Consider the following 27,604-nt stretch of genomic DNA (forward strand, 5'->3'; position numbering starts at 1 on the left):
GGAAATGTTTTTGAAAGGGATTTACCAAGATAAAGTGTAGCATCCTGTTGTGCTTTGATGAAAAAGTGTTTGTGCCTTATTTGCTTGAGTTATTGTTGTACCCTACAATCTTGAGTCAGCCTCTAATAGTGTTTCCACAGCAAGGAAATTATGTAACTCAGTGGGCAGTATATCTGCATGTTGTCCTCTGACTTCATCCGCCGTAATATATTTTATTGGGTTGTTTATAGATTTATACCTCATATCAGTACTTAACATTCAGTCTTGCCTAAGTTCAGCCTTATCAGATAACTGACGTGATATGGGGGCAGGCCAGTTGTCAATGTGAAAAGTTTACTATAAATCTGTGTGCAAACAATATGAGCTCCATGACCGAGGTCTGAGGGACTGCAAACTACATACAGTTGAAGTCGGAAGTTTGCATACACCTTAGCCAAATACATTTAAACTCAGTTTTTCACAATTCCTGGCGGTTAATCCTTGTACAAATTCCATGTCTTGGGTCAGTTAGGATCACCACTTTTATTTCAATAACGTGAAATGTCAGAATAATAGTCGAGATTTATTTCAGCTTTTGCTTCTTTCATCACATTCCCAGTGGGTCAGAAGTTTACATACACTCAATTAGTATTTGGTAGCATTGCCTTTAAATTGTTTAACTTGGGTCAAACGTTTCAGGAAGCCTTCCACAAGCTTCCCACAATAAGTTGGGGGAATTTTGGCCCATTCCTCCTGACAGAGCTGGTTTAACTGAGTCAGGTTTGTAGGCCTCCTTGCTCGCACACACTTTTTCAGTTCTGCCCACAAATGTTCTATAGGATTGAGGTCAGGGCTTTGTGATGGCCACTCCAATACCTTGACTTTGTTGTCCCGTATGCTTGGGGTCATTGTCCATTTGGAAGACCAAGCTTTAACTTCCTGACTGATGTCTTGAGATGTTTCTTCAATATATACCCATAGATTTCCATCCTCATGAAGCCATCTATTTTGTGAAGTGCACCAGTCCCTCCTGCAGCAAAGCACCCCCACAACATGATGCTTCCACCACTGTGCTTTACGGTTGGGATGGTGTTCTTTGGCTTGCAAGCCTCCCCCTTTTTCCTCCAAACATAACGATGATCAATATGGCCAAACAGTTCTATTTTGTTTCATCAGACTAGAGGACATTTCTCCAAAAAGTACAATCTTTGTTCTCATGTGCAGTTGCAAACCATAGTCTGGCATTTTTATGGAGGTTTTGGAGCAGTAGCTTCTTCCCTGCTGAGCAGCCTTTCAAGTTATGTTGATGTAGCACTTGTTTTTCTGTGGATATAGATACTTTTGTACCTATTTCCTCCAGCATCTTCACAAAGTCCTTTGCTGCTGTTCTGGGATTGATTTGCACTTTTCGCACCAAAGTTCGTTCATCTCTAGGAGACAGAACGCGTCTCCTTCCTGAGCGGTATAACGACTGCATGGTCCCATGGTGTTTATACTTGCGTACTATTGTTTGTAAAGATGAACGTGGTACCTTCAGGCATTTGGAAATTGCTCCCAAGAATGAACCAGACTTGTGGAGGTTTACAATTTTCTTGGTGTTGGCTGATTTATTTAGATTTTCCCATGATGTCAAGCAAAGAGGTACTGAGTTTGAAGGTAGGCCTATAAATACATCCACAGGTACACCTCCGATTTACTTAAATGACATCAATTAGCCTATCAGAAGCTTCTAAAGCCATTACATAATTTCTGGAATTTTCCGAGCTGTTTAAAGGCACAGTCAATTTAGTGTATGTAAACTTCTGACCCACTGGAATTGGAATGCAGTGAATTATAAGTGAAATAATCTGTCTGCAAAAAATTGTTGGAAAAATTACTTGTCATGCACAAAGTAGATGTCCTAACCGACTTGCCAAAACAATAGTTTGTTAACAAGACATTTGTGGAATGGTCAAAAAGCGAGTTTTAATTATTCCAATCTAAGTGTCTGTAAACTTCCGACTTCAACTGTATCTTAAATTCCTCTCTTCTTTTTTCCCTCCTCGTCTCCCCAGATGAGGAGTATGGTGCTGAGGGTGGAGGGGGACCCTCCTCCCAGTCTGCTCAGCCCCAGTCTCCACCTCATTCCCAGCCCGGCTTTGGGGATCCAAACCAGGGGTCTGGGTCCATGGGGGGTCCCCCCTACCCCCCCACCAACTACAACAATATCAACATCCCCCATGGAGCCCACTGCCCAGCCAACACACCTGCAGAGCTCCCTCCACCTACAGGTACAGTATAGGAGCTATACACATCACCCTGTCATCCACAACACTCATCAGAGCCTTTAGATTGCTACCCATGAGCTGTTCATATCTTTAGACGGATCAGTGCAGTCTTTCTTTGTGATTACAAACATGATTAGCTCTAGCAGAGAGACAGAATGGTCATGATGAAGACTACATAGACTTGACAAATTATTTCCTTGCCTAGTTCGACTAGGCTAATTCTTCATCTGACCATTCTTCGCTAACTTCTCCTGATGTATAACAGAGTGGTGTTCCCCCTGACATAACGTGAGTACAGCTCTGCTCAAGCCTATGGGATACACTTTGCCATTATACCCGTCTTGTATATTTTGGCATTTTTCCTTGGCAGGTCTTTTGTGAGCGGAGAGACAGGATTGTGTAATGAACCCTAATGACTGCTTTCTTTGCGGCTGACTTGTGTCCCATATCACCCAGGGGACCGTTGAATCACACAAAGCAGCCAACACTCAGTCATTTGTAACAGCCCCACCAGACAAAGACCAATGATATATGTTTGTTTATTCATTCTCTAGTGGTTATTATTAATATGCCACAGGCTAATTAAGGTTGCTGTTGATGATAAAGGATAACATAGGTTGTGGATGTAATATGGACAGTTGAGATTTATCATAGTTTCCTTATTGACTCAGTCTTGGCAGGCCGTGGGCGGCAGAGGTCTGTCCTGGTCTTGGCCTTGCTGACTTTACCCTGCGTGTCTTCCTGTTTTCCCTGCTATCACTCTCTCACTCTACCTTTTTTAAAGATCAGAGTCAGAGCAGAGCCAGGGGTGAAGGCAGGGGGTCAGTGAGAGCAGGGTCCATTCTGAAGCAATGATAGGGTGCTTTCCCCTGGAGGCCCAGGGCCTGCCTGTGTCCTCTGTGATTAGCCCACTGGCTCCCAGGCACAGAGGAAATGACTGGTCTCCACCCAGTGACCCCAGAGGTGCCCAGGCGCTAATTGAATTGGGGGCGACACGCCACGCTGCAAACCCCAGATCCTGCAATACAAACACATGAAATGTATCTGCACAGATTTCCCCCAGGACTTTCCTTGTTTTTTTGGACCAATGTAGCTGGAACCTGTTTCAGGAGTCTATACATTGGCTGTGAGGAGAAAAATTAACATTGTTCCAGATTATGATCATCAAATGTCCCCTTGTTTTCATCATAGATCTGTAGTCAATCATCCGTTTGGTTGGAGTGAATGGACTGAGGCCTGGTCTCCAAGTGCATTCAAACCACTTGTCTTTATACATCATAAAGTCATATCCCAGCGTTAGCCCACACATTTCTTGGTTGTGGCGTAGTAGAAGTTGAAAGTGCCCTGTGTTGTTTTTCCTGGACTCTAGAGGTTCTGGGTGGACTAGCGAGGTGGACTGGACTAACTCTGCCCTGTTCCCCTGTGTTAGCAGGAGAAGCCATTAAACCAGTGCCTGTTCCCCGAAGCATTCCAGCGGTCGACCCCTCACTGCGGAGTGCCACTCAGGAAGGTAAGGAGCGAGAACAGGACAGGGACCGCATAGTACCCCCGTCCCTTCACCAGGCACCCTGGGGCTCAACTCGCCTCACACACACCCCAAAACCACCACCCCCTGGCTGTGAGGAGAGGAAGGGTGGGGGCGTGAGGGGTGGAGAAAGACTGGCACATGGCAGGTCTCCTCATAAAATGCTTTATGGAAAACAGACTTCGGGCTCTTGGTTTCCAGCGCTGGTGGGAAAAATATGACCACAGACAAAACCCAAATAATCACTGGCTGATGAAAAGAAAATGACTACATTACCAATTGCAGTGTCATGACAATGCAGAATTAATACATGTTAATGAATAGAGAGCAGAAAACACAGCGTTTGGTTGGCATGAGAGGTGATAATTACATGGCTTACGCAGCAGGAGCCAGTGTGATAATGTTACACAGGACGTACGGTGCATTCGGGAAAGAATTCGAACCCCTTGACTTTTTCAACATTTTGTTACGTTACAGCCTTATTCTAAAATTGATCAAATTAATGTTTTTCCTTATCAATCTACACACAATACTCCATAATGACAAGGTAAAAGGTTTTTTAGCATTTTTTGCAAATGTATTAAAAATAAAAACAGCATACCTTATTTACATAACATTACCAAATACACTGAAGCACATTTTTAAAATTCGCTGCTAGAAGTTTATAGAATAAAAGTGTACAGTATAATATTTAAACAATGCTGTTCACCTGTGATTTGGCCTGATCTATTCCTAGCACTAGCGCAATTGCTAACTTGCATTAGCGCAATGACTGGCATGCTAGCAGATACCCATAGACTTCCAGTCATTGTGCTAATACTAGTTAGCATTGGCTCGCAAAACTACCTCTAACTTCCTTTTATATTGGACACAGGAGCATAAATATGGTATCCACGAGTTAATCTGACTCTAGGGATGTAAATAAAGGGCCTCATTGCCAAATTCCTGAAGTATCACTTTAATTTATGATCTTCAAAGCCAAGCAAAATAAGAAGAAACCGATAAACGTTAGAATATTGACATTCTGTTTCTCTATTTGAGGAGGCTTTAGGCGATGTTTTGAAAACAGTTGAGAGTGCAGTGATGGTCTTTGACCAGACCATTTAACCTACCCTCAGAGCTGTGCAAATCTTTCCTCAAATGGAACAGCATTTGCATAGTGGTATATTCTGAAGGGCCAAGGTTATAAAATGACCTTAATGCCCACAAGTGTTCAGAATCTACCCAACCTCGGCATAACCCTATCATTTAAATGCCTGGTGGTAAATGGGAGCTTCTTGTGGCAAGCCACAAATGCATCCCTTGCCATGTGGCAAGAATACTTTTAATACATGAATACTTTTTGCCTGTAATGTTTATTTACATTTTTTTGTAAATGGGACAGTCACCGGTAGACAATGCAAGATTGGGGAAATTTGGTCCATGATCATCATATTTTAGTATATCACTCACTGTAGCGGAGTGAAAGGGTAAGTATCCTCAATCATGTTGTTATTATTCACCTCAGTCTTTCCTCCCTCTAGTTTTTAACATGTTGCAAAACCACATGTTCTTAGTCATTGTCCATACCGATAAATAGGCAGGAACATTACTTAACATATACACAAGAAACCTATCATTTTGAAAGACACCATTCAATGTTTATGTTCATGTTACCACAAATGTGCTTTAAAACATTTTGAATTCTGAAGAAACTAAAAAATGCTTAGCATATGTGTCTAGACCGACATGGTTCTTTAAGAGTTTTAAATAGTGTCTTATATTGTAAAAATGGTCATGGGACTTATGGCCAGTGTCTCAAATTCTGGTGATATTGCAGAGTGTGGTTGGATTTGTGAAATACGTTTTGAGTTAAGGGAGAAATCAGAGAGCTGTTTCAGGCTGGTCTGCCTCAGACAATTTATGACCTAATAGGGTGGGTCAGTGAGGGAGTCAAATAGGAGCGGCGTGTGTTACTCACACACAATCTCTCTTAATTAAGAGATCACATTATAGAATGTAACTTTTATTTTCAATAATTACACTTGTCTCAAAGGAACTCCTTATTCTTTGTCTCGGCAGGTGACGTGCGCCTCACGCCAGAGGACTACACCAGAGCTCAGAAGTACTGTAAGTACGCCGGCAGTGCCCTGCAGTACGAAGACGTGGGCACGGCGGTGCAGAATCTGCAGAAGGCCCTGAAGTTGCTTACCACTGGCAAAGAATGAGACCCATTGTCCCCCGGCGTCACTGTATCACTACATCGCTGATCTGGCCCAGAAGAACTGAGACCGTTACCCTATAATCTACAGCAACCCCAGCTGTATCCGTCTGAAGAAAGCAATTCTGTCCCAACATAACGTAAACAACAATGACATCTGTGTCTCCATATTGGACTCCTGCTGTGGAGCTTCCATCATGGCTGTCCATAACTAGTGAGTTGCTCACTAAAGACTTCCCGAGCCTGTATGTTAAAACGGTGCATTTATCCCCTGCTAATATACTCCTTATATTAGTTTTCACGAACAACCTATTCACTGTAGTTTGATAACACTTTTGTATGCATGCACGTTTTGGGAACGTACTCATGTTGCAGTTCAAAAAAGACCACATTTCTCATCAATTTTACGTACAGTAAAGTAGCCCAATGCTTCAAGTAGACAGTAGATATAATCCCCTATTTTCAGGTGACATTGATCTGCCCTTTTACTGTGTTTTCAATACAGTATCTATTTGCCTTGTTTTCTCGGGTGAAAGGACTGTCGTTTCTGCATCAACACAATTTAAATAAATTGTGTAAATTGATTGATTGATGGTTGGTGACCTGTTTGTATATACTGATACCGTCTGCTTTAGTAAACAAAACTGAGGAGGACTTTTGTTCAACAAGAAGGAGACATATACGGTTGGTTTCCTGGACATAAGTTTAGCCTAGTCCTAGACTAAAAAGCTATTTTAATGGAGATTAGCCATTGTGCATTCTTTTTAGTCTAGGACTAGGCTTAATCTGTGTCCAGGAAACCGCCCCATAGAGAAGTATTGTCACTTTAGTTGAAAGCCCTTCCCTTCAGGAAACTTTGACTTTTGGATGCTCTTATCTTTGACTGAGCAGTAGATTGGTCCATCCTCAAATATGCAGAAGTTTCTTGAGTACATTTTGTGTTTCTAATATTTCTAAATTGTTCATTTCATTTATCGATGTGTACTTAAACGACGGACTCGTTTTCCCGTTTTATTAAAACACATCAATTCAAGTATTTATGTTATTGTTCATCATTATATACATTTCCATAGTGATGTTGAACTGGGAAATATTGAAGCATGCCAGTGCTCCACACCGTAGAGACCGCAACAGTCTGTTGATGGGTTATTTGAATAGATTTATCCAGAACGCAACATCCCTCTCGACTGCTGTCTCCACTTTAACTAATTTGCTCTGTTTATGTAGCCAAGCTTTGAAGATGACCTTCTCTTCTCCCTTTTAGTGTTCGTTTGATAACAGTAATTGAACTGTAATGTACAGCCATTAGCGATTATTAAAATGTGCTGAAACTCTAAGAGCAGATAATTGAGTGGACCTCACTGTGGAATGTTCACTCTGAAGGCTCAACATATTAAATAAATGTGTAAATCAATGAGATGAAAGGAGTGAACAATTCCATTTAGAACATGTGTAATCTCACCAGGGAGTCCCCTGCTGCATTACAAGGGGCATTGAAATGAAATGAAACCTTTAATGAACTGCATGATCCCTGACTGACATTTTTGAGTCCTGCATTTGCAAAATACCACACTGATACCTTCCAGCACATTTTGTTCATTAAGTCAATCAGGTTACACTCCATTAAAATATGAATGAGACAGGAGAGGTACCATGAATACCAAGTCCTTTGAGTGTCCTTAGTCTTCTTCTAATTCAGGTAATAAACAATTAGTCGTCTGGGGTCATGTTTAGGTTTGCTCAACCTGTTCAATGTGATTACTATGCCTAGTTTCTTGATGTCATCACGCTCATTGTTTTTCTTCATTGCCTGCATGTTGCCTTAAGAGTTATACAAAGGGCATTGGCCCTTTATCTCTCGACTGGCTGAACTATCACCACCAGCATCTGTATTTGCCTGAGTCCCTTCCTTCCTTGTTGATGGGCATGGTGTTGATGCAAATGAAAATCAGGTGGATTCCTTCTACGTATTTTTTCTAGCTGTAGTTGATGGGGGAGAAAAGTCGCAAGTGAATTGAAATCGGTAATTCTCTCTCTGTGACCGTGAACAACTGCACCTTAACTCTGTGCACCATGTCCAGTCAGCCAATGAGTGGCTTGAGGCATGGTAAGTAAGTATTGGAGGACATGGGGACAAGATGCAGACATGTATTGCTTTCCACAGTTATTTTGCAACATTTCAATTTATATTGTTGTTATGGTTAGTATACCACCCATACACACAACGTAAACACTGCTCACATGACATCAATACTGGCCCTATTTAGCTCACTTGACAGTACTGTGGGAACATCAGCTGGGTTTGATCATCCCTTTGTCATGATTCATTATGTACTGGTAGGAGAACAGCTACTTCCTTGGCTTTTGGAGTAGTTTAAAGCCTCCCCGCCATTATAAAACAGCTGTGTCCCCAGCTGTATAGGTCACTCACAACTGGAAATGGAATCACTTTTGCCAGGCTATTGTCCATCATTTAGGGAACCATATCTGAAAGTTAGTTTATAGCTCACGCCATAAAACTGTCAATGTTCTATTCTATTTTGGGATGTTTTGGAAGATGGGATAAAGTGCTTCCCATAGTTTCATTCAAAGATCTGTCATGTCTAATTATCTTAATAGAACCCCCCCCCAACCCAATTAAGGAGCTACAATAAACTCAATAGTTCGATCAACAATAGAATACATATCATTTTGTATTTTGGCTGTGGTTAAACCTCAACTACACAAAAGTGATGGCTTTGGAGAACGAAAAGATGAAAAAGTGTATGAGGCATGCATTTTGTATTATTCTGTACTTGTATCCAGGACACTCCATTTAGTATGATATATTATGTTTCATATGGTAGGTATTCATTTGTGGATGTCCATCCATTTCGTACGCTATGTTACAAATTACAATTCGTATGATATATTACGTATATAAACGTATATGTTATGAATTCTACTTTGTTGTGACTAACGTTAGCTAGGGTAGGGGTTAGGACAAGGGTTAGCTAAAACGGTTAAGGTTAGTGTTACGGGAAGGGTTAGCTAACATGCTAAGTAGTTGCAAAGTAGCTCAAAAGTAATAACTAGTTGAAAAGTTGCTAGTTAGCTAAAAATTATAAAGTTGTCTGTGATCAAATTTGGATAGCTAGATGTTCACGTAATACAGACACCCACTCAACCATCCTCCTTTCATGTTTGCCTTAAGTAACCTGTTTTATGTAACCAAACATAACATATCGTACTCATTTGAGTGTCCCAGATGTATGTTTACTATGTTACAGCTAGTCTATGAGACCAGGCTGAATTCAGATATCCAACCCTGTTAAGTTATCTCAAAGGAAGATCATTCTAAACTGCCATTGAAAGCAGATTGCTTGGATCATTCATGGCCTACATACTAAATTCCACTATGCAGGAACTTGTTTCAGTCCTGTCCTCCCTCAGTTCAATAGATTCCATAAAAGATGCACTATGCAGAAATCACTCTGCAATTTCATGGTTGCTAAAATTCTAATAGTTCATTTCAGTTTGTGGCAAAACAAGCAAGTATAGTGTAGATAATCATTGTACCATCTAAACCGCAGTGAAATATATTTTCCCTAACCAACAATATTGATTTTCAGCTGTTTGAAGCTGGTGTAAAGTAATACTGGCAAAAACTTAAGAACGGGAAGCATAGAAATAACGCACATAGAATGCTACTTAGACTTGCTTTCAATGAGAATGACAGATCTATAACACAACATTGGGGGTTTGGGGTTCTGATGGTGTTAGACAGTTGAACTAAGCTCATTAAGCATTTATAAGATATTCTTCCAAACATTAGGAACATGCTATTTCCATGACATCGACTGACCAGGTGAATCCTTGTGAAAGCTATGATCCCTTATCGATGTCACCTGTTAAATCCACTTCAATCAGTGTAGATGAATGGGAGGAGACAGGTTAAAGAATGATGTTTGAGCCTTATGACATTTGAAACATGGATTGTGTATGTGTACCAATCCGAGAGAAAATGAGAAAGATAAAATATTTAAATGCCTTTGAACGGTATATGGAAGTAGGTGCCAGGTTCACCGGTTTGAGTGTGTCAAGAATGGCAAAGCTGCTGGGTTTTTCACGCCCAACAGTTTCCCGTGTGATTCAAGAATGATCCACCACTATTCTTGATACCATCCAACTTGACACAACTGTGGGAAGCATTGGAGTCAACATGGGCCAGCATCCCAGTGGAATGCTTTGGACACCTTGTAGAGTCCATGCCCGGACGAATTGAGGCTGTTATGAGGGCAAAAAGGGTTGCAACTCAATATGGACTACTCAGTGTATAATGAATTTTTAAGTAAAAAAAAAAAAATGGAGCAATCGCAAATTACCCCTTTAAAGAATGTTTACGTTCATTGTGGCATGGCCTACTGTCAGTCCATGCTGTAAGCGTCACAGACACAGAATAAAACAATTATCATGGGACCTAATTATGTGGAATCTGTGAATGTCCAATTTGTCAATTTTCACAGTGTGGTGGAGAAGCAACTGCTGTAGAATTCTGGATGGGTTTGTAGCGTTTTGAGCACATTTTCTTAACCCCTGGGACTTGCCTGCCTGGCTTTAGTTGAGGGTGGGGCGCCAGAGGGAGAGAGAACGTCCTCTAGCTGTGTGCAAGGACACGGCCCTGAACGGTAAAACAGCTTTACTGCTGTTTCCAGCATCTTGCGGGACGGGGAAAAGGTTCATCAATCGATTTGAGTTTCGACTTTGGGATAAGTGCGTGTTTAGCGTTTATACACTGAATTGTGATTGCCTGAATTAAGTTTTCAAACGTTGGCGTGTCACGAATTTGAAGAAGTTTCCAAAAGTTTTCCAAAACTGCAAACTCCAGTCGGACGACAGGAGAGGAGATAATATGATTCTTCAAGGAGACCAGCTCCCTCTCCAATAAGATAATGTAAGTTATTAAAACAAAAAAAGATTGCTCATGGCGTTATTGTCAATGCTGGACTTTTTCATTGTCTTAGAGATTGTTCTGAGTGTGACCAGAGGATAACTTCATGGATGTTACATTGTTACACTTTGTGTTTATTTGCTATTAATTAGCCTATTGACTCTGAGAGTGGTCATAATGTTTTCAAAACACAGTCAACATCTTGTTCTGTATAGTTAACCCATTTGACTGCTAATGTAACGCCGCTGGCCATATTGCTATAAGGTTTTCATAAATTCATGTTCGATAGCACTCAAGACATGGTCAATTATTACATGCTAAATGCAAACTGCATGATGATGACACAAAGTAAACTCAACTACTTTAGAGGAAGTTAAAGTAGCTTACATTATAGAGAACAGCTTTTTCACTAACATGGATTTTTCTGCCTAGCTCTACTGAACACACTACTGACCTTACTGAACAATAAAATGAGTGAAATTCGTATTATTTCCTCATCTCTCTGTATGCTGTATTGATGTATGCCACGTTTTAAAAATATATATAATTTCTACCAGATTTTGTATCTTCATAAAGATGATACATTGACATGTGTTGTCTTCTGAACTGTAATCAGCATGTGAGAAATTGCTGTTGAATGAGTGTTCTTATAATGTTCTTCACTGGTGTTACACAACCCTAGAATGTGTTCCAAAAGGTGATGTAAACTGAACGATTACAGACTGAACTCACAGCTTCCAGCTAGTTCCACCAGGTCCTCAATGAGGGACTTCTCTGACAGGACAGCGAATATTAAGAGATGTGAAATGAAGTCATAGAGAATCTGTTGAAAAGAAGATGAATAGCCTCTACCTGCCCCAGGTGGCTGATGTCAGTCACTCCAAAAAACTGGGGGATTTAATTAAAAATCAAAGTCTTAATCTGATGGCTCTCATATCCTGAGACCAACAGCTCAGTGATGACACTATACCATTATAAGGCATCCTCAAAGGAGAGCTCTGTGAAGGGTGAGAAAGACAGGCCTTTAGCTATCATCATGAATGTGTCTGGAGATGGTTCATGACTCTTGTCTAACCAGTCTTCTCTACTATAAGTACACTCTAAACATGTATTCCTACTAGTTTGGATATTGATAATACCGTCTTCATCTATGTTACTACTGCCCATTTTTTATTATGAATGCCTGGCATCAATGGGTTTGATGGACGTACGTACAACGAAAATCCACCCTTGCCATCAGATGAATCAGTCTTTATGTGTTCTCCATGGGACCCAAAGCACTGACCTCTCTCTGCTTGTTTTGCATTCATATTTACATATTTTGAGAGAAACAACTTTCAACAAAGAACACTTTTTCTCTAATGTCAGGAATTGCATGAATTAATGTAATAAGCAATTAATTGAGTCTTGTTCTCTAGGCCTAATGCTATAAAATATGTGTAAAGATGTAATTCACTTCCTTATTTTTTTCTTCTACATTTGAAAGGCTACTGTCTACTCGAATGTTTAGGCTACTAAATAAAAAAGGGGGATTGTTAGAAATGTCAACTTTATTTCAGAGGTTTCCTTCCTTTGTACAACACAATCACAACCAATCATTTCCAATAGCCATATTAGTTACTATTTGAATAGTCAAAGTAACAATGGATGACTTTAGAATTATGAGAAAGTATATTTGTGGCTTTTTTTTGTGTGAAATTTGTATAGTCTACTTTGCCATATTTATACTGTTTATACTGAGTCTGTTCAGAAAGAATATTGACTGTCCTTTGAGATAAGGTCGTGGGGTTATAAGGTCGTGGAGTTATAAGGTCGTGGAGTCGTAAACATGCCAGTTCTTCACTACTGAGTATTGTTTTCTGAATGACTATAAGAAAGGATTTTCCTTCCTTCTCTTGATGAGATCACCTCTCTTGATCTTTGTTTCCTGGTAGCCATGATGAACGTGATGAGGTAAAATACTGTTGTCTGAATAAAATATGACCAGGGATCATGGCCTTTGTGTGGTTGGCCTATATATATACTCCATATCACTTCTCTCGGTGCTCCTTCTGCTTGCGAGGAAGTTGAATTGCGATACTCATCATCTTGTCTAAGTGAGTTCCCTGGCAGGGCTTTGAGTTAGGACGCAGTGAACTTGGGAGGGCACACAGTGAACAAAACAACAGTGGGTCAAGTTTTGTGAATTTTGTGAATATAACGATGTTATTTAGTCTTCATTGAAGCAAGGGAAAGAGTTTGGTATTTTTCCATACTCTGATGCTGTTGCTGCGAAGATGCTCTGAGTCACCAGGATCACATTGATGTCAGTAAATTACTATCCCGTGACTACAGTGATTGCATCTCTCCAGGAATCATTCAATGGGTGATACCTACTGCCTACTGAGAAAATGCAACATAGAAAGACTCACAGAAGCTTTGAAATGTTATTTTTAATCTTCCTCCAGCACCACCCAGAGCTCAGGCAACACCTAGAGTACCGGTGAACACCCAGGTACAGGAATGGCTGAACAATTGCAACATTTGCCTAGAACTAACACTACAGATAGCAATACTGGGTGATTTGAAAAGCCATAGTCAATCAATCAATAATATATAATAATATTTCAGCAAAAATGTTTATTTTTCATTTAAAATCTGTAGAAGCTATGAGAATAGGAAGGTTCAATTCTTTTGTGAGGCATCACAGCACAGTTGAGAAATATATGGCAAGTAGAAATCCGAAATGGATGATGTTGAGAGACAGATGGGAGGGGTTGAATGGAGCTGAAGGGTGGGACTAATAACAAGATAAACAATGTAAAACATACAGGGTCTGTAAAATGTATATAGGTTCAGAACTTCTGTGAAACAGCACAGTTACAAATAGAAATCAAACTGGATGGACATCAGAAATAGAGGAAGGACTAAGAACAAACAATAGAGAACTATTGTAAAGTAGACTGTGTCTGTAGAATGTGTATAAGATGTATAAATTGAAGATAAAAGCAGAAGTGTTTATTAGTTTACTTCAATTGGGGGATCGGCGGTAGGGTTTGCGGGGAATAATAATAAAGGTATATTCTTTAAAAAAGTATGTATGTCTATATAGGTACAGTATGTATATATGTGTATATGTATGCATATGTGTATGGATATACATATTTACCCCAAAAATATGGGGGATTGGAAATTAACATTCTTTCCGCAATATTAAGCTGATCCACCCTCTAGGAAGAAAAAAAACAAACAAAAAAAAACACCTAGAGTAATTGGTATCAATTAAGCCCAGACCAGACGTGGCTATTGGCTAATGAAGGTAGTGTTTGGTGAAGCGGAAAAGCAGTCCGTCCAGATAGAGTCTCGCTCAGTGTAGTGGAAGTTAACAGAGGAGGCCCTTTCCTCTCCAAGATTGAGGAGGCGAACAGGGCCTCTTGGCAGATGCTCCATCCTGTCCATTATAGTTTAGGCCCACAGCAGCTCAACCATATGAGTAGCTAATAGTCGCTAACCCAGCTCTGTGAAATGACTTGGGTTTGGAGTATACTGTAATTTCCTGACTGACTGAGAGGTTTGTTTGTGTGGCCTTGAGTTGATTGGGAGAATGTTAGAAAACGAGGTGACACAGAAATGTTCAAATGAGGTCATGGGTCACGTGTGAATTCAGAGAAAAATGACACCTAGAAACCAAAGAGAAACATCCTCACATGACAAGAGGTTGATTTTGATGTATCTCTGTAGTAACCCCACATCGATGTACAGTATCTGGACAGCAGAGACCCAGCAATAAAATGTGTTAAGAAGAATGGATTGACTCTGCTTGCTATTTGTCTCTTTGTTCCCATCACATTGCATTGTTCTCTCTGTATTCTTGCTGTGAACCTGGTTTAGGTTTGTACTCTTTGATTGTTTTGTTAGTGATTGATCGAATTCACTTGCGTACATGTTAGATAAGATTAGAGTGAAGTTATGCTGACTGACTTGTGTATACATTTTTATATATCGATGGTGAACTCCTCTCAGACAATGTGGACGTTTCATATGTAATTGTTTCATTTATCTATTACATTTTAAAGACACAGCTTTTATCCATCAACTGAATGATATTCCTGGAATGTAAAGTCTACAGGCAAGAGGGTTGTATATACTGTATGTACCCAGAGATCAAAACAGCCACATTGGTTATTATGGGCATGGCTAATGACAGTAATTGGTGTATTTTCCTTTCGTTATTATAATATGATTTTCATGTGAAATTCAAACACGGAGCATTGAATGAACCACCACACTGATGCAGTCTGTCGGATACTTACCACTGGTGCTGTCTAACTCTGGAAGTCATTACAACTGACATGGGATAATTATTTAGCATTATATAACAAAACTGCATCTGCTTCGCTGTGGTCCCTCGTTGTGCGGAAAAATATGGTTCCATACCACAGATACATAATTCAAATGTTGAAAGTGGACTCAAATTGCAGACCCATCAGTATGAATAAAGATACTGTAAGTGTGTATTTATGTCATTTATGTTACTGCATGTGTATGACTATAAGACGATAACCAGTATGTCGCCGTCCTAATTGTGATTTGTGATTGACAGGGAGTCTTACATCTGTGGAGGATGGTGGCGATGGAAGTTCCGTAACGTCCTGCCAGTTGCCCTGCTGTTGATGTCCCTGCAAAGACAAGGTACAGATTGATTATACTATTGGCGTCGCTTGTGTTTTCTTATGTTTTGAATAGTATTCCTCCTGAAATAAAAAAGACAAATGGATATTGATTTCAAATGGTTTCATTGCGGTTGATAAACTGTATACCATTGCTTTCTCTCAACATTGCCCTCCTTTCATTCTGTCTTTTTTTCCTGTTTCAGTGATTGTGCTTGTTGCGCTTCTGCTTTCTCATGTTCGTTGCTTCTGTTAACACTGGCACTCATTGTTTTACATATGTACCTTCAGAATGATTGGACACCGAAAGGCAATTGTTATCCACAGTACAGTAGTTTGGTATCAGTAGCTATCAGACCTGCAAGTCAAACTATGCACTGGGCAGAAACATTGGTGTTACCTTTATTAATCCGTTCATTGGCGACAACTGATATACGAGTACTGTAGATTCCATAAAAGCACAAGACAGTCATGATATCTAAAGAAATGCCCAGTACATGGGCAGTTAAGTCTTGGATAAATACTTGTGGCAGTACTCGTGATGGATAAATGCAGTCATTGTGCAGTATTGGATAGTGTCACTTTAGACAGCGATGACAAGACACTTTTTTAATTTATCACCACCAGGTAATCCCGAAAGGGGATTTAAATATGTGTTTCATTACACTAACAGACTCTGAAACAGGGTGAATGTTTCCCAAATGACAAATGAAAATGTTTATGACTTTGCTTTCGTGCTTTTTCATTTTGTCACGTGCGATGTTTGACAGCAAAAAAAATATATAACTTTGACCCGAGAGTGCCGTTGAACGTTCTGCTAAGAGTCTTTGGGCTCAGCATGTGTGTAGGTCTAGGCTAATGTATTTACCACACGAGCTAGCCCTTATGAAGCCAGAAAAAGGCTTCCACTCTGTTGCAGTTCAGGCTTTATAAAGCTCACACCACTTCTCTCACCTAGGAGATAAAACATTGTTCTCCTGCATGTTGTAAGTCTGACTGACTTGGGTATTTTATGCAGTTCTGGGTGTTCTGTAGTTTTTTTTAGAAAGCATAGTCTTTTTTTCTATTTGTTACATGTCATAGTTGGCTGTGTTGGTTGGTATTGGCAGGCAGACCTGGTTTTCAGATAAGGCTTGGATCATAGGAGATTCAGTGCCGGGAAACAGGGCACTTTTTAAAAGTGTTTTTGGTGCCAGAGAGAGAATCAACAGAGTGATCTCAACTCGCAAACAATTATTGTCATAAAATGCTGCCCCATTTTTACTATTAAATACATACCATCTATCACAAGAAACAGGAGAGAAAGATATTTACTTACAAAAAAGAATAGAAAATTGAAGATACAAGGAAAATGTCAATAGAGTTCCTTTATTAAGTAGGACATCAAGAGAGGAATTTTGACTCAGACATGTCAACAGTTTATGATTAAATCCACATGGGTATCTGGCACCACAGGGCAGAGAACTCCCATTTCTGTTGTATTTGAATTGTGATAGGACACTTCTTACAACCACAAATGAACAGAACATCAAGTTTCCCCCCATCAATTGGCATTCCACAAAATATGATCTACGCTATGTTATGACTTTGTCATAACATGCGTGGGTGTGTTCCTGGTGATGAGCTGTGGTCTCAGCAGACCTTTGAAAACAAATACAAATTGGCAGAGCTGTTCCGTGCTCCGCCATGTCACAGCAGCACAACTCCCGTGTGTCAAGAAGATGGGGTCATATGTGATTAAACTGCATGGGCCTCACTCCCCCACTCAATTAGCCCTCTCATGAAAGACAGGGGCGGGACAGAGACCAGCTGAGATACAGGTATCCCAGGTGTGCTGCCAGGAGACCAGGAGGGGGCCGCTTGAAAGCCTCCAAGTAATCTGGAGGATTAAACTTTCCTCAGAGGTCCCCCATCTGAAAGAGTCTATTTTTAGGCGGTGGGAGTGTCAGTGAATGTTTGAGCCCCTTTCTGCCCGTCTCTGCGTATCTGGCATTCCATCCCTTGGCACCAACCCACTGCAGCCTGCCCTGCCGCCTCTCAAAGGAGCTTTCTGATCAAACCCTGTTTTTTAGGCCCTCTCTTCACTGACCTTCATCGCACTTCACGTTTCAGTCATGCTGCAGCAACAACACCATGCGAATCTCATTACAGGTCAGCGTCTTCGGGTCTATACAGTAACAATGGGGTTTTGTGTTCTTATGTTAATGTCTCATTAAGATGAGAATGCTTTTAATCATGGAAATGCAGATTCCCATCTCTTTGAAAGTTAAATGCATGCAAATGTTGCTCTTTTAAGTTCTGTACTGTACAGAATCACTTTTTGAAACCCGCAATTATTGAACACATTGCCAGTCAGAATGGAAAAGACTTTGAATATTGAAAAACAAAGATGCCTTTTTATTTAACATGAAATTACTTTCCAGGAGTTGCTGCACATGATGTGCTGAAGCCAGCTATAGTTGACTCTCACATTGGCAGCAATTAGCTGTAGTAATTATGTTCATTGACTTGCTTCACAAACTGCATTAACTGAAAAATAGTTACTTCGATGTGGGTCTAAATGTGTACGTGTGCACGCATGTGTGTGTGTGTGTGTGTGTGTGTGTGTGTGTGTGTATGTGGGTGTCCTCTGGGCCATGTGAGTACAGAGGAGCCTGGTCAGTCCCTCAGCAGCGGTCAGGGCTTGGTGTGTCTAGTGTTTCTTTTTGACATACAAACTGAGTAAACATCGTTTGGCATGTTGTTTTTCCTTTTGCGCACCACACACACACACACCACACCAGTGGCTGACAGCATCTCACACACACACACCAACACAGACCCAGACCAGTTGTCAAACGTTGATCCCATTACTTGTTTATTCAACTCCTTAGCGTGAAGGGAGTTCGTTCATGCTGTTGTTTTTTCCTCTGGACCCTGCCAAATGTTATGAAAATGCCACCATTTCGTTGGGAGGGATTCTAGTTGACTCCACTTAATTATAACCACAGCAGCAGAACCACAGTTCTGTTGGTGTTCTTGTTGTCTATGTTGTATCATATTCTGAGGAATCACTCTTGTTGTTGTTTAATGTATCTTCTTTTTGATGTTGTGGAAGTAAAACAGAGATGGTTCGTCGGGACATCCTGGCACACTCTCCAACATGTGTTCCCATTTTCAATAACATGATTTAATTACACGGAGTGTCTGTTATGCATTCGTTTATTTAAAGCATTAGAATTCATGCTATTCTCATAACATGGAAAAAGGGAGAAAAAAACCCATGTTCAAAGCAGAGTGGATCCAGGTAATTAATTTTATGGCAAACCACTGTGTTAAAACTCCCTACTGGTGGCAGAATCAAGAAAGATTCAGACTTGCCAACGTGCTAAGTGGTACATTTAGGAGCGAAGGGTAATAAAATAAATGACCTTTATTCCTTGCAGTTGTGCTTGTTCCAAGAGCGTCCAAAATCAGTATCTTAATGTTTACACACTTTTTACTTTTCTAATTCAGTCGTATTTTCATCTTATTCAAGTGCTGGCATGACATGTGGGAATAAATCAGACTGATCCTGCTTGTCAGATGTTTTACTAAAGTTGTATGAGGCTCAGAGGCCAGTCTCCTATTACATAGAAATGTGATGGTCCCATATAATGTAACCTACAGTGTAGCTAGATACTGAGGCTAAATGCTTTGTGCAATTGGAACCACAGAAAATACCTAAGCCTACATTCTAAGAGAACATTTGCTAGGATAAATCATTAATACTTGTTGGATTAAATACCTCTGGGATTTATCATCTCCTTTAGTTAAGAACAACATTTACATTTAGATGTGTTTATGTTTGGTTTACTAAAGAGATAATGTAATTTCATAGCTTTTAAAAATTTGAATAAATAGTTCATACTTGTCATCATGACAATTCACTAAACAGTTACCTACAAACACGGATCACGCTTTTGTTATGGCAAGTACTTTAAAAATACCGGTCTGTCATCAGTGAGGCTAAGAACTTGGTTGTTTCTCCTTAGATCAATCTAGAAACCATTTTGCAAACCCAACCACAACTCCTGAGCTCACAAATGTGCGCCATTGTAACCTTAATTCCCTTTTTACATGTCTCCTATCGATGGCTATCACGGTCATCATTTGCATTGGTGTTACTTCCTCACCAGTGTCTGTTCATCTCAGTGTCCCTTTGTAGCAGTTTGTGTCATTGTAAAGTCATAGCACAACACCCAATGTCATCCTTCGTATTTCTCTCTGTTTGGGCATAGCTGGTAAATCACTAGCGATTCTGACTGGTTAAAAGAAGATACCCAGCCACTTTATTACGTCACTTACCTTTGATTTTTGGGACTGTGCCCAGGGTTATGAACCTGATGAATCATAGAGGCAAATGAGAGGGGCTCTCGCTCGCTCTTCGTTTCATCTTCCACTCAAACACTCCTAATGAAACCAGTGCACAGCGCCAGTATGCCACGTTCAATTATGTTTCGGACGTTGTTTGGTAATCCCTTACACCCATAAGAATATAATATCTTTCACTTGAAACACTATAATTGTATCAATCTGTGTTTGTTTTATAGATACGTGTGGCTGTTACTTAGTATCATTTGTTAACTTTCAGTGGATAAGTGGATAATGGTTGCAGTTAGCTTCATATTTAGATGACAGGTAGATGTGGGATGTTGACCAGTTGACCTTTAAAGGTACAAGGTTCTGAAGCTAGTCTGGCTAGTCTGCCATGATTATCTATCATGTGATATGTATGAGAATGCTTGAGCTGTTGTTGGCAGTAATATTTTTAGGCCTCACATATTAGGAGGTGTTTTTAGACTAAGGAACAGCCACTCTATGCTGTAATTCGGTCAGCCTGAGTGAGTGGATTTAGTTTTTAGGGCTCTCTTGACCCTCTCAGCTGAGAAGAGGGCACATGTTGGCAGGTATAACAGTGCCACAGGAGGACCAGGCTGTAATCTGAACCAGCATCAGTCATCCATTGTGGGGTGCATAACACTTCTAATGAGTCGATTTTCTGAAGCAAGGACAACTCTGGCCTGGAATCAGGCGATAAACAAAAACGTGTGGTTTTGGTAGGAATTGTTTCCAGTAATTGGAGATCTTGCTCTTACTGTTATAGAGAATTCCCTCGACCCTCTCCAAGGGTAGAATTCTCCTCTGGATTGTTGCCATCCAGGTTTCCTGATCCCTGATTTGATTCAGTTTGTAGAGAAATGACACCGCAAAGGTAGCATTGTTCCTGCCTGTAAGCCATCAGCCACAAGGATCAGAGAGTTAGGTGAGCGAACGAGAACACCCAACATAACCACTGCTGATTCCCATTGTATGGGTTTCGTCCAGCGTTTGCCTTTTGATGTGTAATCCAAATTTGACTGACATTTCGTAGAGAAAGACATACAGCTACAGAACATTTACTGTTGCTCACAATCAAGTTCAAACGTTGGATCAAGAAGCTTATGGAGAAGAGACAAAAACGGTTACTGGCCATATTGAGATTGCGGAATTGAATTCGGTCTTATTAAAGTTCTAGAAGACTGTATTACATCACCGAGTTAAATGACTGTTCTGAAAGAGATCCCGTCATTATGCAGGCTTTATGTGTTTTCTGACTGTACTACTTGTCTGCAGACCACTCTCATTTGTATTCACATTTAATGTTTGTTTATGCTAAATAGAATAGGCCGTCTTGTACTTTGTGTTGGATGCCGATCAAGAACGCCACTTGACCGACTTTAATTGCTCCGCAGTGGGTTTTTGCTCTTGAATGTTTCTGCCCCACTCCAATGTTTGCTATGGTTTTGGCTCACATATTAGACTGGCCTGGGTAAACAGAAGTCATTGTTTTCTGAGTGAAGATTTCTTTCCAGCCTATTAAACATTTTCTATGCGCATAGTCTTCAGGTTACATTTAAACCATAGCTCTGGTATTTTATCATCTCAACATACATTTTTCAACTGCATGTGTAGTATGAGTAGCTTGTTTCCACTGACTTACTCTTGAATCTTTGCTACTCCTAATCGAAATCTCCTGTGAGTCTATCCCCTGAGATGGTCCCTGTTGTCTGACTCTGTCACTGGTCCACTAACACAGTCTCTCTGACCTCTGACCTTATTACCTGGCCTTGCACTGTTGCACTACTGACCTGACTCCTCCTCCACTGTCTTACTTGTCCCTTGTCCTGTCCTGGTGTCCCCTGGTGTCTCCTGGTGTCTTCCTGTCCTCCCTGGTGCTGGGGTGTAGTAGTGACAACGTGTCCCTGTTTTTGGTTCAGCAGTGTTGAGCTGTAGTAACTCCAACTGCGTTGTGGTGCTCAAGGACTCCCAGGGTGAATTCAACTCCCCCTGCTACCCACAAGATTACCCCAGTAGTCAGGCCTGCAAGTGGACTCTGCAGGCTCCAGCTGGATTCATTGTGCAAATAACCTTCTCTGACTTTGAGCTTGAGGAGGCCCTTGGGTGCATCTACGACCGCATCATTGTCAACACCGGCAACCAAGATGTTAAGTTTTGTGGCTTAACAGCCAAAGGACTGACGCTAAACTCCACCGGCAATGTGATGGAGGTGTCATTTAACTCAGACTTTAGCGTCCAAAAGAAAGGCTTCAGTGTCAGTTACAGGCAAGGTATGTTTTAAAGCAGGCAAGCTTTCTTTTCTGTTTACTTACTTCTGTTTTTACAGGTATATTTTTATGGTTACCGTGATTGTTAAGTTTATTATGATTATTATGATTCTTCTTATGTTTTGTCGTTTGAATGTTTGTACATGACATTTTCTTCTCTATTTTCAACGTGCTTATTTAGATGTTCATGTTTAGCCATGTCCTATGACTGTAAGCCTCATGGTATTTATAAGTCATTCCCCAAAAGAAACATTACGCAAGCGTCAAACATCTCCGCCCTTCTACTAACCAAACAGCAACATGGCTCGGGACAAACATGTCTTCCATCCACTATGCTAGCTTAAAAAATTACACTTTTTTATAAAAAAATGTATTTCTGACACAATGCTGTGATTCTCCCTTCAAAAATATTCAGTTCCCTTTTCTTAAATAGAAAGGACCCTAATAAGCACAGGCGACATGAAATAAAAATAATTTTGAAATTAGTAGTCAGAGAAACCAATGACAGGGTGAGTGAATGATAAAATGGAGTGTTTTAAGGTGTTTAGCCTATATTCAGTTTATAGAATCCCAGTCCCAACCTTTATCTAGGCACCATAAACCCTCCACATCAAAGAGGTACAGTAAGCGTAATCGCACATAGCTCCTCCACCACATTATCCCTTCACATGGCCGAATCAATTCAAATCTCTCCCAGCTTGAATATAACCTCTCATTCACAACAGGTCCAAGTGTGAATGAAGTGTCAGGGAATGGTACCCTAGCTTTCCAATGCCTTCAAATGATTCAATAACATTTTCTCAACATTTTACTGTGAGAGATTTTCAGCCAACCATGTTGGAACATGGTATGCTTTGCATTTATCAATGCAAGAGGCTAAGGAAAACCGGCTTTGTGAGGTTTCCACAATGTTTGGTTCTAGTTGGCTCCTTTGTCGTCGCCAGGCATTGAGTATCAGTTTAAAGCATGTACATTGGATGAGCTAGATTGAGTTAGACGAGTTATATTGAGTCATTTATACACCGCATCACATGAACCTTTGTTCTCCCACACCCATCAGTTGGGGTCTAAGCTCCTATTGGGTTTGGGCTCTGTGGTGGTATCCCAACCGTCAGGCGAACCTATTGAACTTGGCTTTCAACCTGTTGGCAGCCCAATGTCCTGCCTGGAGCTCTGGAATCATATGACGTTGTCACAGTGAGCCCTGGTCTTTCCGTACGGCTCGTAAAGCAGATCGGAGATCAACAACACAAACAAAGCCCTGCAGGACATATCAAAAAGGGCCTCTCAGCTGTGTCAAATCCTGATACCACATTCAAAGCTGAGCTGTGTTTTTCCATTCCAAATTGGCTGTCACTCTGGCAATGGGATGGCCAACAGCAACAAACCCGCCGACCAAATCTGAGCTTCCTTAAATTAAATGTCAGAAAGTATGGCATGAGCATATGTACATTTAAAAAAGAATAGAGCACTCCTTTTCCTGTTGAAAAGCCTCATTGACTGGTGGGAATGTGGAAATGGAGTGCTGGTTGACATTTAATCTTAGTGATAAGAGGTAGGCCTGAGATGTTAGAAGCTGAGGTCCCTGCCTAACTGGCACCGTTCATCCTCTGGACTGTGGAACACTGTCTGAAGTCAAATAATTATGATGTGGAAACGGTGTCTCGTTAGATGCAAATAGTGAATAATGACAGACAGCAAGAGAGTGACAAATAGCCTTTGGATTCACACAGCATGAATTGGCCTTTCAGCATTCCTTTTGAATGCTGAAAGGACAATTTGTTTTGAAGTCAGAGTATGACTGTATAGCAGTAATGGCAGGTAAGTGGTGTGTTTACCCAGACATACTGTATGATATTAGTCGCATCGGGCTTTAGACAAGATGTTCTGTACAGTTTGTTAGAGCCCCTGGTTCTACTGAACATCTGACAGTCATCTAATGCAGTGGTTCCCAACTCCAATCCAGGAGAACCACAGTGTTCCAGCCCAGCACTAACGTTGATTCAACTGATCAAAGGCTTATGATTAGTTGATGACTTGATTGGTTGAATCAGGTGGTTGTGAGTCCTTAGGCCTGTAGTTGAACAACACTTTGTTCTCTAATGCTCTTCTTTCTACCTGTGTGCTGTAGTTGCCGTGGCGCTAAGGAACCAGAAGGTCACAGTGTCCAACGGCGCAGGCAAAGTGGTCCAAGTCTCCAACTCGGTGACCATACCTACCCTTCAGCAGTTCACCGTGTGCTTCGAGATAGCCCGGCCCAACCAAAAGAGCAAGGAGACTATCTTCTCTTACACCCGGCTAGAGGACAGCAGCGGTGAAGAAGCCCTCAGCTTCGGAAATAACCAGGATGGAATGGCACTGGTCATGATTAACGAGACATGTCTGATAGACTCTATCCTCAACGCCTCAGACTTCACTTCCACCATGAAGCAATTCTGTCTCACGTGGGCCTCCACCACAGGCAAAGTGACCCTCTACTTCAACAGCATCTACAGGGTCAAGACCTGCTCCAACACGATTGGGCACTCGGTGGGGGCTGGGGGGCTCTTCAGGCTGGGGTCCCATAGTAGCTTTGATGGGACCATCTATAACTTCCGCCTGTGGGATTATGCCATGGACATGACACAGCTGGTCGCCCTCACCTGTGATGCTGTCGGCAACGTCATCGACTGGGACAACAGCTTCTGGGACATCCCCTCTTCACTGGCACAGACGGACAGCGCACTGAGCTGCAGTAAGTATCCCAATATAGTCATCCTCAACACACGGGTCTATTGTATTTATGATTACTGATTTCCAGTCGGCAGAACTTCTGAAAATAATAATTGTTATTATTCAAAAGAGTTTGACTGACAATAGTCTTTATGTTGTGATTGGGACAATTTCATGGTCCATTAGTAAAAGTTAATGCATACCAGTTATGAGAGTGACGAAAATGATATCAAAATCCTTAGTAACTCAAACAGTCCAAGGTTATCGAAACTGCTTAGGGAGATGAAAGCAGCAGGACAAAGATATGCTCGATGTCTCTAACAATGATAGTATTAGGAATCTGTTTGTAGCGATAGGAGGGTAGCCACAGCAAAGGAGCCAAGGGTGTCGGGATATGTCTGCCCAACCGCCCGGAGCCGACTAGAAAATGGCGCTGTGTGTGGTTTAGCTGGGGAAAGTATGCAGAATCATGCATTTCTCCAACCCATTATAAGGCTCACAGGAACATACACACATAGGCCCCATGGCTGAGGAAACTTTTTACCTAGCCCCGTTCCTAAAACACTATCTGCTCTGCCACAGCTTTGGCCTGAGAGCTTGTGAAAGAGAGGGGTGTTCAGAGGACTTTTAAGACCAAATGGTAGGAGTTCCCTTCCCAGTGCTAAGCTCTCCCTTTCACAAAGGTGCACAGAGAAAGATGCCTGTCTCTCTGAACATTAGCTCGCTCTGTGTTAGTCTTGGAACTGCTCATGGGTGTGGATGATCTGGAACAACCAACTCCCCTTGGGTACTCTTTGAGTTTACATCTCTGCTTCTGCTCCAGTTGAAAATCATACACACCAGATGTTAAAAACGATAGTTCTCTTATACTGTACACTGTTTAGAGGAGTAGGGTAAACAATATAGTGTTGTTAGGGCTGTGACGGTCATGGAATGTTGGATGACGGTAATTTGCCAGCCAAATCACCGCGGTCAATGTCATATCTGTTTGAATAGCAAAATAATAATAATAATAATTAAATAATAAATAATAAATAAATTAAATATATGTTCTACTTTGGTCTTGACTTTATGTGCCGCCATAGAAGTGTAATTCATCATTTGGGCGTCCCCATTCTAGTCAATGATGTCATAATGGGTGGATTGGTGGCCATCCCGCGTGTACCCATAGGAGCAAAGCAGGAAGTAAAAGCAGGAAATGTACCCATCATGTGTGCTGTGATTTGTTGATTCAACTGACATTACAAAAACTACATTCAATTGTATGAGCCACATCAGTTAACATCATTTGAATGAACATTCTACATTTCAGCAAGGAGCAACAAAGTTTCATCAAAGATGATATATTATATTGACAAGATAGCCGGATGACCGATATAAAAATGGAAATGCATGCACCCAATGATTTAAGGCAAGCGAGATCAGGTGGGACCATTCTAGCCAATGAGAGGACAGATACACGTGTGAACAACAGGCAAAACTAAGTAATTTTTCTCAAAGTTGCCAGAATGCCACGTGCATCCACTTACAGTAGTATATCAGTACATTTGTGACAGCCTAAACATTACGAAATGTATATTCGATCAAATAAGCCTCAAGTAAGTCATAGACTTATCTCACGCAGACAGATTTTGGGCGGAGTAAATCCTCTCACATCGCCTTTTCCTCTCTGATTTCATCAAGTTCTTAAGAGTCAACCGCACTAATGCCCCACCACCTGTCTTCAGTCAGCTGTTCATTTCACAAAAAAATAACAAAATAAGCAGTTATGACGTTATTTATTTTCATGACAGTCTTTTTTCATAACCGTCGGTTACAGGGTTATATGGTAATTGTGCCAGCTCTAACTGTTGTTTGAGTATTGTCGTGGAAATTCTTACACAGGGACACTCGAAGTCAGTCTTAATGAATCATTTTTTAATGTCAGCGTGCTGGAGAGGTTCCAACCAACTCAACGCACCATAGTACACATGTCAATCAGGAGCTCTGCCTGGGCAGACCCAGCAGTTGTCTTATATTAGCGCTATACACAGTGAAATTATAGTTGCATGATTTAGCATAATTAATGAATCATTACCGTTTTGTTTCATTCATGTGACAGACCAATACTGGTTCATAACATGTGACCGACCAACACCTCACAAGGCTTCTTCTTTCTAAGCCGAGACCTTGAAACTGAGATATCGTTTGTTCGTTCTCAAAGCAAGGTCTGGGCGTACTGCCAAATTGAAGCTACTGATAGTGAGGATTTGTACAGTTAGCCACTTGAATGAACACAGAAATTGATTTATAAAACAGCACATGAAAAGAACACAGAAATTAGTTATAAGAGAAACACACACATTAAAATGACATTACATTATATAATCTCTATAGTAGCGGACTAAACTCCCCTTCATGGTGAAGGAAGTTTCGGAGGGGATCAGAGTCAAGGCTTTGTGGAATTCAGCTCCAACTACATCAATTCGCCAAAGGTTAATACTTAAAAAAATATAAATGATGAAATACCCACTTTTTTACTTATGTTTGTCCTCTGTAGTTGTGTGCCTTTCTTTGTTTGCTGAAACACATACTTTTTCTATAAACGTTAGTCAAATACAATCACTGACTGTTTGCTCATTGCTGTTGCTCTAAGATGGCAACTCAGCGCCAAAACGCATGTGCCAACTGAGTCTCAAAAAGGAAACTGTTGCATCCCCGGTTAAAGGAAGTGGGT

At 40.9% G+C, this 27,604-nt stretch overlaps 2 protein-coding genes across 18 annotated transcripts in view; both read left to right on the forward strand.

Annotated features, from left to right (window-relative positions):
• The window catches only part of LOC109866329 (vacuolar protein sorting-associated protein VTA1 homolog), a 47,854-nt gene extending 40,358 nt beyond the window's left edge, over positions 1-7,496 (forward strand). For 2 of the 3 annotated variants that reach the window (XM_031800588.1, XM_031800586.1), the window contains 3 exons: positions 2,034-2,249; positions 3,676-3,756; positions 5,833-7,496. In XM_031800588.1, coding sequence (XP_031656448.1) covers positions 2,034-2,249; positions 3,676-3,756; positions 5,833-5,978 — 443 coding nt within the window. In that variant the 3' untranslated portion in view covers positions 5,979-7,496. The remainder of the gene's footprint in view (positions 1-2,033; positions 2,250-3,675; positions 3,757-5,832) is intronic. The other variant, XM_031800587.1, reaches the window with a different exon arrangement.
• A 3,079-nt stretch (positions 7,497-10,575) lies between these two features.
• LOC109866201 (adhesion G-protein coupled receptor G6) overlaps positions 10,576-27,604 on the forward strand; it is a 61,565-nt gene continuing 44,536 nt past the window's right edge. For 9 of the 15 annotated variants that reach the window (XM_031800589.1, XM_031800591.1, XM_031800597.1 and 6 more), the window contains exons 1-4: positions 10,577-10,904; positions 15,484-15,572; positions 21,829-22,179; positions 24,308-24,910. In XM_031800589.1, the coding sequence (XP_031656449.1) occupies positions 10,903-10,904; positions 15,484-15,572; positions 21,829-22,179; positions 24,308-24,910 (1,045 nt within the window). In that variant the 5' untranslated portion in view covers positions 10,577-10,902. Of the gene's footprint in view, positions 10,905-15,483; positions 15,573-21,828; positions 22,180-24,307; positions 24,911-27,604 lie in introns of all 15 variants that reach the window. The other 6 variants (XM_031800600.1, XM_031800590.1, XM_031800601.1 and 3 more) reach the window with 6 other exon arrangements.

Source organism: Oncorhynchus kisutch, linkage group LG21, assembly GCF_002021735.2.
Source record: "Oncorhynchus kisutch isolate 150728-3 linkage group LG21, Okis_V2, whole genome shotgun sequence".
Lineage (NCBI taxonomy): Eukaryota > Metazoa > Chordata > Actinopteri > Salmoniformes > Salmonidae > Oncorhynchus > Oncorhynchus kisutch.